Consider the following 13502-nt stretch of genomic DNA (forward strand, 5'->3'; position numbering starts at 1 on the left):
TTATTGAAAATCAAGCATTTTAATATCGCTGGTTTAACAGAATTGTTTTAATAATTTAACCTAAAAGCTTTTTAAAATTTATGGCAATACAACTTTACTGCTCACTGGTTGTGGGATCAATTCTGATCAATTTCTATAAGAGTTAGACTTTTGACTTCGACTCAGCTGTAAATTAAATTTCGTGTCAGAATACTTGAGGAAAAATGACAGGAATAATTTGGGTGTAGTTAGATTTTAGTGACACTATATGCCGTAAACTATAAAGTGCTGTAAGGACTTCCCCTTGAAAATTACCTTTGATATTCAATAAGGCAAAAAGGAAGTAAATCCTCTGCTGTACAGTATATAAAGAAATCTCACGCATGAGTTGAGTGAGCATTCAAGAAGAAACACTGGATGAATTGCTATGATGTTGTCCTCGGTCTTTAAAGGTAACCCAGTTTGCAAATAGCCACCTTTTTTTTTTCTCAGTGTTGATGATTGTAAAGACGTCTCTTCCTTCCACAGCTCTGGGGTTAAGTCTATTTCTTGTAGATGCCTCACCAGGTATGGTCAATTCAATTTGGTGGGTTGGTGTCTACATTATGTTGTTCTTAATTTGAGACAATTGTCTTTGGCAGTGTTTAAATACGCAGCACCAGTCATCGTTGGACCTGACCACGTTCAAATAAAGGCTCAAATAGGTAAGGCTTCATTAGCACATGAGCTTTGGACAATTTAAACTTAATGATTATGAGCCCTCACCCTTTGCTCGAGCTGCTTTTAACCCTTCGAACATTCATTTAACTCAATGACTCATTGCAATTATACAAGGGTGCAGGTTTGATCTCAACATTGGTAGGGACGTTGTAACGGCGTAACCCGCATGTACACTTTTTGCTGGGGATGGGACATTAATAAGACCAAACAGGCTGTGAACGGGGTTCAGGCTACATTTCTCACCAATATGAACCTAATTAATTGATAGGCTAAATGATCAATGCAAAGTCTATTGATTTATACCAACTTTCACATGATACACCGTTCGATTCAAACCTTTTGTTTTCAAAACTACTAAAACGTTTTGAAAACTTCCAGAATAAATTACCTGATTTTATGAGCAAATTTAAATTGCAATATTTGAACACATTGTATTTCACGTGTATGTTAATATAAACTTGATTAACGTTAACAGTAGAAAATACGGTATACAGTAGGATATTTCTTTCAAAGCAGATTCCTCCTCGAGTTCAAAATTCCCAAAGATTAATTTTACGCTAACTCTGATGCAGGTCGGACTTTCAGTAGCAAAATTAGTGGTGTGTTCCCCACCTCCACGACATTGATGTCTTTTTACTAGGGCTGTCAAAATTATCGTGTTAACGAGCGGTAATTAATTTTAAAAAATTAATCCCGTTAAAATATTTGACGCAATTAACGCACAAATGCCCCGCTCAAACAGATTAATATGACAGCACAGTCAAAGGTGTACTTGTTGTGTTTTTCGGAGTTTTGCCACCCTCTGCTGGCGCTTGGGTGCGACTGATTTTATAGGCTTCAGCACCCATGAGCATTGTGTAAGTAATTATTGACATCAACAATGGCGGGCTACTAGTTTATTTTGTTGATTGAAAATTTTACAAATTTTATTAAAACGAAAACATTAAGACGGGTTTTAATATAAAATTTCTATAACTTGTACTAAAATTTATCTTTTAAGAACTACAAGTCTTTCTATCCATGGATCGCTTTAACAGAATGTTAATGTTAATGCCATCTTTTTGATTTATCGTTATAATAAACAAATACAGTCCCTATGTACCGTATGTTGAATGTATATATCCATCTTGTGTCTTATCTTTCCATTCCAACAATAATTTACAGAAAAATATGGCATATTTTATGATGGTTTGAATTGCGATTAATTACGATTAATTTTTAAGCTGTAATTAACTCAATTAAAAATTTTAATCATTTGACAGCCCTACTTTTTACATTACTTACAGTGGCTGCTGCTGGCGGAAAAAAACTTCTAATATCCCTCGTATTCGAAGGAGGCGGAGGAGGTGGCATGTTGTATTTGTCGGGCCGTGAATGCGTGTGTGTGTAGGGGGGGGGGTCAAGTCGTTAGCCAATCAAATGTGTTTTAGGGAAAAAAATGGACTGCCACATTCAGCAAGTGAAAATGGGTCAATCTAAGTCTGAACATAATTGAACTGTAATTCACTTAATAATAGGTCAATTCTATCCTTACAACATATGGGAAGACGATCTAAATGACCTATATGACTGAAGTCATATATATATATATAATGGAAATAAGGTTGCTTAAAGGTTGGTGGGGACAATTTCGGCATCCTGAAAAGTTGGTAGTGTTATGTCCCTACAGTCCCTATGCAAACCTACGCCCTTGCAATTATGCCAGCCTCTTCCAGTCAAAATAGGTTGGACATCAAGCGCAGTAAATGGCACAGAAACATGAGCATTTACAGAACGTCCTTCCAGTTTAAAATTTTGTGATTTTTTTTTTTAAGTGATTGGAGGCCATAACAAGAATGTATTTCAGAGAATATTCATTTTAGTTGAATGTTTTCATGGACATTTTATTATTGGTGTATATATTCATAAAAAATAATATATTATTATAAATGACAATAATTCTAGTGGAAACCTGGCCTCACCAAAATGTCATGTCCAACATTTTGGGTGATGTAGACCAGGGGCGGAGCTTAGGGGATGCTCTGGGTGCATTTGCACCCACGCCCCTTAGCGTTAAAGAGGGCGCGGTTGAGCGATGGCAGGATCAGACAGAAAGGTGAGACGATGTGCAGAGCAGTGGTGGAATGTACTTAAGTACATTTTTGTGTATCTGAATTTTACTTGAGTACAAATATGAAGTTGTACTTTTTACTCCACTTTTCAAATTGTCGCCTTCGTTGGATGTTACTTGTTTTTCTCTGTGTGTTGATAGTTTTGTTTTCATACCTTTAATAAGCAATTATATATATATATATAATTAATTATTTAATATATTATTATATATTATTAATTACTTAAAGCAATTATACCATTATTGAGCACGTGAGGAAGCAGCACGAGTACAGGCAAGATTAGGCAGCTGAACGAGATATTGACCAATAAAAAAACAACAAGCGCCTTCAAATGAGTGCTGCACACTCTTGGATAGTAGGTGGGTAAATGCGCCTGATAGTTGCTTGCAATCCGTGGGTAAATGCACCTGATAGTTGCTTGCAATCCGCCATTAAGATTATTAATCTTATGTTTACGGAGCAGTCAATTTTATTTTTTCCATTCTGCAGGGTTGTGTAATATATTTAAACCATATGAAATATATCATTTTTGCATTGGGAGGAAATACTTTTTATTTGTAAATTTTAAAACAAGAACTTTTCTACTTGAGTAAATATTTTCTAAGGTACTTGTACCTAGGGCTACAGCTATCGATTATTTTAGTAGACGATTAATCGATGAACTAGTTAGTTTGAATAATCGAGTTAAAAATTAAAATACCTGAGCTGAGCCTCAAACGGTATTAAACATAAATAAATGAGGATCTATGTACAACAAAAGAACAATTGGCTAACTTACATAGCAAAAGTCTGCTTGCTTAAATACTATAAAATGCTAACTTATTTTCCCCAATGCGCTTAACAAATGGTTCAGACTCATATTACCACAACAAACGACTAAATATACATAGAAACTAAATTACAAATGCAAAAAAAAAACATTAGCCCAAAGAAAAACTTAGCTTACATTGGTCTTAACTGGGAGAAGTTGGATTCAGCCATGTGAAATGAGGCAGACCAGAGGGCAATGTATCCACCCTAATCATTAAATGTAAAGACGTTCAAAATAAAACGCCACTTTAATTAAACGAATACTCGAGGCAACAAAATGTTTTAATATTTCTAATCGAATACTCGAGTTAATAGATTAATTGTTGCAGCACTACTTGTACTTTTACTTAAGTAAAAAAAGTGAGTACTTCATCCACCACTTGTGTAGAGCTGTAATCGAGTGTTCAAATATTAAAAAATACCCCCCACTCTGGCGGGCGTATAGGGGGCATAGTTCGGCAAGGAGGGTCAAATAAAGGTAAGATGATGCACAGAGCTGGCATATAGTGTTTAAATGTTAAAAACTCTCAACCCTCCACCCCTCTGTTTGGCTGGTTGTCTGGAGGGACCTGTAGAAAACTTTCCAGTTACACCGCCCTAGACCCACGCATTGGACGATCGTCTTGAAGGGCCCGCGAATAATTATCCCCTCGGACCCCCACCCGCCGGAGGTTCACCTCGGGGGCCCCCGTTTATATACTTAACACACCCGGGCCCTATTCACATTTGTTCCGCCACTGATGTAGGCCACACTTGTATACCCAATATTAATACAGTATACATCACCCAAAATGTCATGTCCACGTATGTGGACGCTAGGTCCTTCTAGAGTTGTTGTGTTTTTTTATTTTAATGATGGAAAAATAGCAACAACCCCAAATTATTACTATGTGCATAATGTGTGTTATCTCCTTTATAATAGGACAGTCAATGGTTCTCAATTGTTCAGCTTTGACCAACTGTGGCAATGATGTGGCTCTCCTCTACTGGCTCATCAATGGCTCATTCCCTGAAGACATTCACAGCAATGACAGAGTAACAGAGTTAGAGACGTGAGTATTCAAATAAATTACCCATTTAACTCGTGTACATTTGATCGCTTACAGTAGCTGTTAATGATTGTGTCTGCCTAGATCCACATTGGAGGATGATACAATTCAGTGTGGAGGTTTGCTACTGAAGAATGTCACCTTAGAAGACTTCAACACCACATTCACCTGTGTGGTGAGCACGAGTATGGGATTGGCTAAAAAAATTGTAACACTAACAGCTAACGACAGTGACATTTACGCATGGGAAAAAAAGAAAATGTTGCTACCACCATTTTTTTAAACTACTGTGCAGACAAAAAGTATACCCAGATCAGTGTCCTGTTTTTTTGTGATCTAAAATGTTGAGAATTAAGACCAATAATTCTCAATGTACAATGCATAGTTGTTTAGTCCCCTATTTTGTCCTGCAGGGGGCAGAATATTATAAGAGGAGGTGCTAAGGCAGCCTGAGCGTGATGATGATTTACTCAGACTTTCTGTCTCATTTGTACCTTGTGGAGATGACGTCTTCTTAGTCTATTTTACTTGAGTTGCCCTCATTTGTCATTGCTCCGAATAAGCGTGTTCAATCTTTGTATTGCTTGCTATGAAATGTGCAATCCACCAACAATTTTAGAATAAAGGTTCGCTTTAAAGTGCACCACATGAAACAAAATCAGGCTATCTTTACATGGCATCAAAGATTGCACCTGTCTTGACCTTCCTGCTGATTTTGGTGTATTTTGAAGCATTCCAAGGGGGTCAAAGTCAAATTGAGCTCAAAGGGGCTGCAGAACAAAGAATAACTATAATAATAACTTGGGTTGTCCCGATCATGTTTTTTTGCTCCCGATCCGATCCCGATCGTTTTAGTTTGAGTATCTGCCGATCCCGATATTTCCCGATCCGATTGCTTTTTTTTTTGTTGCTCCCGATTCCCAATTCCAATCATTCCCGATAATTTTTCCTGATCATATACATTTTAGGAATGCATTAAGAAAAAAATGAATAAAACTCGGACGAATATATACATTCAACATACATTACATAAGTACTGTATTTGTTTATTATGACAATAAATCCTCAAGATGGCATTTACATTATTAATATTCTTTCTGTGAGCGGGATCCACGGATAAAAAGACATATTTCTTAAAGGATAAATGTGACTTTGTATATTGTGACTAAATATTGCAATCTAGTGTATTTGTTGAGCTTGCAGTAAATGCTACGGTAGCCATTTAACTGTTCTGTCCAAATGCATGATGGGAAGTGCAACCATGACTGTGCGTAGTGGTACCAATTGATATATCTTCTCTGCGTTGGGAACTAACATAGGGTGTTAAGAAAAAGATCAATTACTACCTTGCTTCCCACGATATATGTAGTCGTAGGGAGTGGGATTGTAAGGCTTTAGCAAATTAAAAAAAGGCTCTAAAGGCTGCCAAAATTCACTCTACTCATTATACGCTGCCTTTTAGCTCTATATGTAGGTAAAACGGCGCCATTACAGATTAAACGCGACAATGCGTGAGTGGGTCGTTAATTGCGTTAAATATTTTAACGTGATAAATTTTTTTGAAAATTAATTACCGCCGTTAACGGGATAAATTTGATAACCCTACCTTAAGCCTAAACCAAAGACTCTGGATGAGTGTAACATATTATGTCTGTAACGTTAAATACAATTAGAAAACGATTTAATTAAAAAAATATATATATTAAAAAAAGGTATGTCCGATATTTTTTTGCCGATTCCGATACTTTGAAAATTACGTGATCGGACCCAATCGATCGGCATCCCGATCGATCGGGACATCTCTAATAATAAAACCGAAGAACCACCATAGGTTACCTAAAAAAACATTGTCACCTGCATATCCATACTGTTCAGTTATGGATGTGTTCTAAGTCAAATAACTTCAACTTTTATTTGTTTAGACCAAATCCTAACAACAGTTATCTCAAGGAGAAAACAAAACATGTTTTAAGGTGCAGTAGCCCTACGCTGGATTTTGACCCACTTCAGCATTGTAGGCCGAAGAGACCAATGTTTACATTTGGAGTAAATTAGACAGGTGCTTTTTTTGCTTCCATTTATTTACCAACTCTTGCAGTACTTCACATTGAAGAACACATGCGAGGATGGGGGTATTATGAACAATTTTTTTCGCGCATTGTTCTGAATGTACTTAAAAATGAATTAATGCAGTTGGCTGTGGAAGCTTTTTTTTTCTACAAACGTGCTGTTGTGGATGTAATTATTTCCCCCCCCCCAACGTATTAGGGCAGGATCTTCGGTTTAAAAAACAAAACAAAACAAACAAAGCTGTAGATGTACACATAGCATTAGTGAGATGCATGTGACAATGTTGTGGCATTAGCAGTGCAATGACTGACATTTCCAGTGTCAGTTTTTCCGTGCAAATTTGAGTATGGTGACGTCTCGGTGTCTGTTTTGGCTGGTATATTTCTATGTGTTGTCCAAACATGACTCAAACCAATTTTTCTGGTACCATTTCATCAATCTTCGGATATGATTGAACCCAATCGCAGGAATAGTATGTGTTACAGCCTAAACCTTGAGGTAAATCCTTTTTTCCATTGAATGTTAACAGACAGAGCTCATGGATATACCTTTGGGATGCTGGTAGACTCTTGAGTCTGTCATATTTATTGGATGCACTCTGACCTCCAGCAGACACTGCTTCCCCAAGTGGAACCTTGGTCGCGGCAGCGCTTTCGCAGTTGTCAATCAACCTCTGCCACTGAACATGACATGCTGCTTTTTTTTTTTTTTGTAAAGGTTTTCGGTGTCGGCTTCTACATTGTTATTCTGTAACTGCAGAGAAACCACACGCGAGCAATAATTCAAACATTGGGCAACCAATATTAGGAGTGGGAACCTCTTGGTAGCTCACGATACGATACGATTTGCGATACAAAGCTCACGATAACGATGATCTGATATGTCAATACAATGATTATCGATATGTTGGTCAGGAAATCATTCTAGGATATTCTACAAACAACTAATAAACAGAAAAACAATTGGAATGAGTTTATCACTAGTAGACGTCCAATCCATTTGAAGTGGGAGGGTGGCAGCGAATGTTCATTCGCTGCCATCCCTCCCACTTCAAACGGATTGAACGTCTATGGCCGTCAGTGGCAGCCAATGCCAGGTATTTTTGGGCTATTTAAGGTCAATTAACTGTTGATTTTCAGTTACTTCCTGTTGATTTTGGGGTATTTAACAGGTCACTTCCTGTTTATTTCGAGTTACACAACAGTAAGTAACCTCGGCATCACCCAAATGAATAGGCAGTGACTCAAACTCAATGGGAAATGACCTGTAAATGCCCTAAAATGAACAGCAAGTGACAGAATGACTGAATGCTCTGCATAGGCGGAGTTTGGCACAACATGTTGATGACCCTGAAATACAGTGTCAGCAATAAAATTAACTTACAAGAATAATTATAATAATAAGTTGACAATGAGCGTTTTTTTGTTTCCCATCAGTCTTGAGGGGAATTCTAAATCAGGCTGTTTAGGCAACACTTTTTGCCAAGATCGTCATCCATTGAATATGGTACGCCTGCCGGTGTCGTCCCAATGTAGTTACCCCAGTCAAAAGTTTTATCCCCTGGGCGGAGCCATATGGCGGTAGATTCGTGTCTTTATTATTCAATCCAAAAAAAAATTGCTTCAATAAAAAAATTTTTAAAAATGCTGCTTCAATCAAATATATATATTCAACCGAAGAAATGTCGCTTCAGTGAAAAAAAAAATGTGAGTGCAAAAATAATTTGAAACTCAAAAAAATGCATGTGAAAGCTATTTTTCTTTGTTTTTTTTCCCCTTTTTTTGGATTAAAGTCACATTTTTTTGATTGAAGCAACTTTTTTGATTGAAGCAATGTTGATTTTTGTGTTTGGGCCACATTTTGGCTAGGACATTTTTGTCTTTATTATTCAATCAAAAAATAAGTTGCTTCAAAAAAACATAGGTTTTCAAAAAGAAAATCACTTCAATCAAAATAGAAAAAATTTCATTAAAAAAAAAAAGTTTTTTAAAAGCGAAAAAATATTTGAGATTGAAAATTTTGCATTTGAACACTTAATTTTTCATTGAAAAAGTTTTCTTTGAAGCAATCCTTTTTGTGTTTGGGCCAAATTATGATTAGGACATTTGTGTCTAAATCATTTGATTCCCCCAAAAAGTTGCTTCAATAAAAAATAAAAAAAATTCCAATCAAAGAAAAAAATCATTAAATATATATATATATTTTTGGTAATATATTTTTTAAATTACATGCAAAGCAAATGACTGTCTAAGGTGCTTGAAAAAATAATTTTGACCCATTATAAAAATATATTTTTTGTTCATTTAATTCATTTTTGTTGCAGTTTTATTGCTTTACAACTTATATATATATAGATATAGGAAAGTGAATTACCGTATTTTTCGGACTATAAGTCGCGGTTTTTTTTTCATATTTTGGCTGGGGGTGCGACTTATACTCAGGAGCGACTTATGTGTGGAATTATTAACACATTATGATATAATTTCACATGTTATTTTGGTGTTTTGCAGTGACACTGATGGTTTTGTAAAGTTGTTAGCATGTTCTTATGCTATAGTTATCTGAATAACTCTTTATAGCTATGGCCACGTTCGCGTTCTGCCTTTGGCAGTGTATGTTCAATTGTATTATTGACTTTTTTTATCTTGAAATGGATGCATTTAGTTTGTGGTGCTTTCATGCCCACGTGAGGGCGCACTCGCACTTGTTTACGTGACACGCCAGAAGAAGACGGACAGCTACATAGCTCTGAGTGAGTGAGTGGGCGAGTTAGCTAGAGAGAATAGACGGATGCGAACCTACTTTCATTGTTTATGCTTTTAAATCATCTCTACAGAGGCAACGCCTGCGTGTATCATCTTTTCTGTTGTTGTTGTGTGTTTTCCACCCGCGATCGGACACTTAGAGCCAGTTGTGTGGTTGTTTGAACGATGTGCTAATGATAGCGAACGCATGTTAACCTGTTACTTATTACTAATAGTACCTAATTATCATTTATTTACGTTGATGCGAACCTGTTTTCTATCGAGGACCAAATTGATTCAGCAAATTATACGGACGTCCAGCATTGTCTTTTGGGAGTTCGCTGTATAGCCAGGACAGGCCGTAGCGTAGGACAGTATATTCACATTTCGTTGTTCATGCACTGTACACTGTACATTTATTTAGCATGTTGTTCTCTATTGTATTTTTATATTAAATTGCCTTTCAAGATGACATGTCTGTTCTATGTGTTGGATTTTATCAAGGAAATTTCCCCCCAAAATTCGACTTATACGCCGGTGCGACTTGTATATGTTTTTTTTCTCTTCGTTGGGCATTTTATGGCTGGATCGACTTAGACTCAGGAGCGACTTGTAGTCCGAAAAATACGGTACATGCAATGATACTTATCAGTCACCAGGGGGGCTGGCCCCCTCTTAAAATCCGCTTATGATGCCCTGGTTTTGAATAAACGAACGTTCCCAGTCTACTAAATGGATTGGGTCATTGGCAGCCTTATAGTTAACTGAGACACTATTATGGTGGAAGATTTTAGTAGCCAGTTGTTGGTTCTCTTTTGTTCTTTCTTTTTTTAAACATTGGCACCTTTTTAAAACCATATCTCGATTCTTGGCAGGAGCACATCGATAACCTTTTGGGATACAAAATATCACGATATATCAGATATTTTGTCACACCCCTAACCAATATTAAGGGTTAAGGTGTCTTGACATATCATTTAAAAAAATGTTGGAAATCTTTTTAATAATTTGACAAAGAAAACACAATGTCTGTTAGGACAGAGGCCTTTTTTTTTGGAAAATTATTAACAAAGAGCAGCAAAATAAGGAAATTTTTTTGCTTGAGGTCTATTGAATGTATTCGCCTTTTTTTAGGGCATTCATTGAACTTGTTGTTCATTTGCCCCTCTCAGCCAAAATGGATTGGACATCTAGCACCATCAGAGCCAATCAGAGCCAATGTCTTTTTTACATTTTTTTTCAGTAAAAAAAAAATGGGGGAAAAAACAGTAAATATTCTTATTCAAATTTATTTTTTAATAGCATAAAAAAGATAAAACTGCTATTACTGTCTTGTTACAATGTTTTTTTTTCATTAACCCTTAGATGCATAAGTGGGTCAAAAATGACCCGGTGAGGTTGTTTTATTGAAATATCTTCGGAATGAAAAATTGTTATCAATTCATATTCCAGGTATTCCTCAAAAAACATGTTTTTGATAGAATGCCATTCAAATTTTTGATGAACTTTTTATACATTTGAAGAAATTGTCATTTTTGTATTACTACCATAAGCATCCACAAGTGGGTCAAAAATGACCCACATGCATTTTCTATGGAATCCAACGGGAATCTTTCATTCCTATCAACTTTGGCTGTCAGGAATAAATTTACCGTGGACCACACAGACTAGGTATGTAAAAAGTGACATCCCTTAAGAAGATTATTTTACACAGCAAGAGCTGAGACGTATACTGTAAGTATTATGTCCATATAATATTTTGTGTGTGTGTCTTTTATGACTCATTATTATTTATCAACAAATTAACCTACTTCATAATTAGCTAGCTAACTAAGGCTAGGTTCATACCGCAGGTCCTAATGCACAATTCCGATTTTTGTCATATCTGTTTTTTTTTGGCGTACCCGTTCAGACTGCCTTTGTCCATTGAGCCTGTTCAAGTATCACACATGCGCTCTAATTCGCAGTCCGAGATGCGCTGAGCAAACTGGCCCGCATGCGCAGGAGCATTGGAGCAGAGAGAAAACTAAGCATTGTCAGGCTTATTCTCAACCCATTTTATTTTTCCATGACTTTTGTCTAGCACGTTCCTTCCCCAAAAGCCGCGTTCAAGCGAGGCGCTAACGCTAATGCACAGCTGCACCGCTACCGTAGCACCCTGTCTCTCTCGCTCCTTGCTGATGTTAGTTGCTGCATGAATTCCAATTTGGGGGACTTGACAGTTCGGACCGCAGCCACATTCTGGAAAAATGGGGCCCGGAAGGGATTTTAACCACATACGAAAGTGACCAGGATCGAATTTTAAAATGGTCCACTTTTATGCGACTTTTCCCGTTCAGTCGAGTTGTAAGAAGGCGAAAAAATCGGATTTGTGCTGGATTTACAGCTGAAATGGTCCTACAGATGTTGGATGATGGAAAGGCAGTGACTCAAGTTGGACTCAAGTGTCCGAAATTTCTGATGATGAGGACCCAGACTATTGTCCAGGTGGCAGTGGCAGTTATCCACCTGGAAATCCAACTGAACAGGATCAATCTGACTCATAAGATTCCACTCATGTGTCCTCTGAAGAAGAAAGTGTCCAAATCATGGCCAACAGAATGAGTTGGTAGGGCTCTTACTAGAGAGAATTACCTCCCACCCAGGGCAGAACACAGAGCCACAATACCCTCAGAAATCGGTCAGTGCCTCCACAAGGGCTTAGCACCGCTGTCTCACCAAAAAGATGCATGGGAGCTCTTCATCATTGATGATAAAATACAAGGAAGGCTGAAGTCTATTGCAGTTTTTTTTTTTTTTTTAATATTAATTGAATCATAAAGATATTTCAAGCATGAAATCATTCTTGTATGCCCCTAAATATCATTCTAATTAATGTACAAGTGATTATTCTTCACCAAAATGACATAAAAACACATTGGTTCAAATATGGGTCATTTTTCACCCACTTATGGAAGAGTATAGGGTCCAGTAACTTGTGCATCTAAGGGTTTAAAATAAAGGATATTTAAAAAACTTATTAATGCTTTTATCATTAACTTTAAAAGTGTTACCGTCAAGCAAAGTAAAACATGAAAAGTAATTGTTATTTTAAAACACACTAAAATTACTCGACCTTTTTTTCCCCTCCTATTCCAGTGTCAAGACTGAGTGTTCGTGCACGGAATATATAGCGAGTTGAAGCCTGGAGCTGTATCCAGTACAGCAGTAGGAAAAGCAGCACCCTTGTCTCATTGGTGACCATCTTTCCACTACACTGCCCTTTGTATGATGGAAGCTGAGCAGCCACAAAGAAGGCAGGAGAAAACATTGTGTTTATGGGGGGTTTTTCATGCCCAAAGGAGTGGGAGAAGCACACAAGGCAAAGCTGAAATGGCATGTGGCTAGATTAGGATAAAGGGTAACGAACGGGTTGATATTTTCTTTGAAAAAGAATGTCCAACATAAAAAAATCCAGTATCCTCTGTTGCCAAATTTACAGGTGATCAGTGACTTGGACTTTAAATGCTAGCGAGACCTTTGCGGCGTCATTTTTCCTCAAGCACACGGTCACCTCTGATGATGCTATTTATAAGTTTTTGCCCTATGATTGTATTGTATTAATTAAACTCATCTAGCCTCTGAGGTAATTATGTTTTATGATGGGACAAGGTTGTATAGAGGGAAATTTTGATGTTAGGTAGTAATATGTTTGTTCAATTGAATGCTACATGCCAAAGGCGTAGGTTTGGTCTTAATATTGGTAGGGACGATTTAACAGCATAACCTGCATGTACACTTTTTTGGGGGGGACGGGACATTAATAAGACCAAACATATTTGGTGAATGGGGGTCAGGGCTACATTTCTCACCAATATGAACCTAATTAATTGATAGGCTAAATGATCAATGCAAAATAAATCTGTATTGACCTATACTAACTTTCACACTGCAAATTTATAACGTCTTAATCTGATATATTCTTTAAAAATCTAGTCAAATAATTTTCTTCATCTTTTTTTGAGTGTTAAAAAAATACA

At 36.9% G+C, this 13502-nt stretch overlaps 1 protein-coding gene across 3 annotated transcripts; it reads left to right on the plus strand.

Annotated features, from left to right (window-relative positions):
- Positions 1–90: 90 nt before the first annotated feature.
- Positions 91–13502, plus strand: LOC130906895 (interleukin-18 receptor 1-like). Of its 3 annotated transcripts, none has more exons than XM_057821579.1 (5): positions 91–546; positions 621–683; positions 4543–4672; positions 4754–4844; positions 12622–13502. In XM_057821579.1, exons 1-5 carry the CDS (start codon positions 477–479, stop codon positions 12631–12633), a joined length of 366 nt encoding a protein of 121 aa, XP_057677562.1. In that variant the 5' UTR covers positions 91–476; the 3' UTR covers positions 12634–13502. The 3 variants fall into 3 exon arrangements, with proteins under 3 accessions (XP_057677562.1, XP_057677561.1, XP_057677560.1); XM_057821578.1 differs by lacking the exon at positions 12622–13502 and having other exon boundaries at positions 91–431; positions 508–546; positions 4754–7690; XM_057821577.1 differs by lacking the exon at positions 12622–13502 and having other exon boundaries at positions 4754–7690.

The sequence above is a fragment of the Corythoichthys intestinalis genome, chromosome 18 (assembly GCF_030265065.1).
Source record: "Corythoichthys intestinalis isolate RoL2023-P3 chromosome 18, ASM3026506v1, whole genome shotgun sequence".
Taxonomy (NCBI): domain Eukaryota; kingdom Metazoa; phylum Chordata; class Actinopteri; order Syngnathiformes; family Syngnathidae; genus Corythoichthys; species Corythoichthys intestinalis.

Bases quoted from the DNA above. Each gene is read 5' to 3' on its own strand.
- LOC130906895 (XM_057821577.1), top strand. From the start codon at position 477: ATGATTGTAAAGACGTCTCTTCCTTCCACAGCTCTGGGGTTAAGTCTA. The intron at 684-4,542 runs GTAAGGCTTCAT...CCTTTATAATAG, and splicing joins TCAAATAAAGGCTCAAATAG to GACAGTCAATGGTTCTCAAT. The intron at 4,673-4,753 runs GTGAGTATTCAA...GTGTCTGCCTAG, and splicing joins AGAGTAACAGAGTTAGAGAC to ATCCACATTGGAGGATGATA.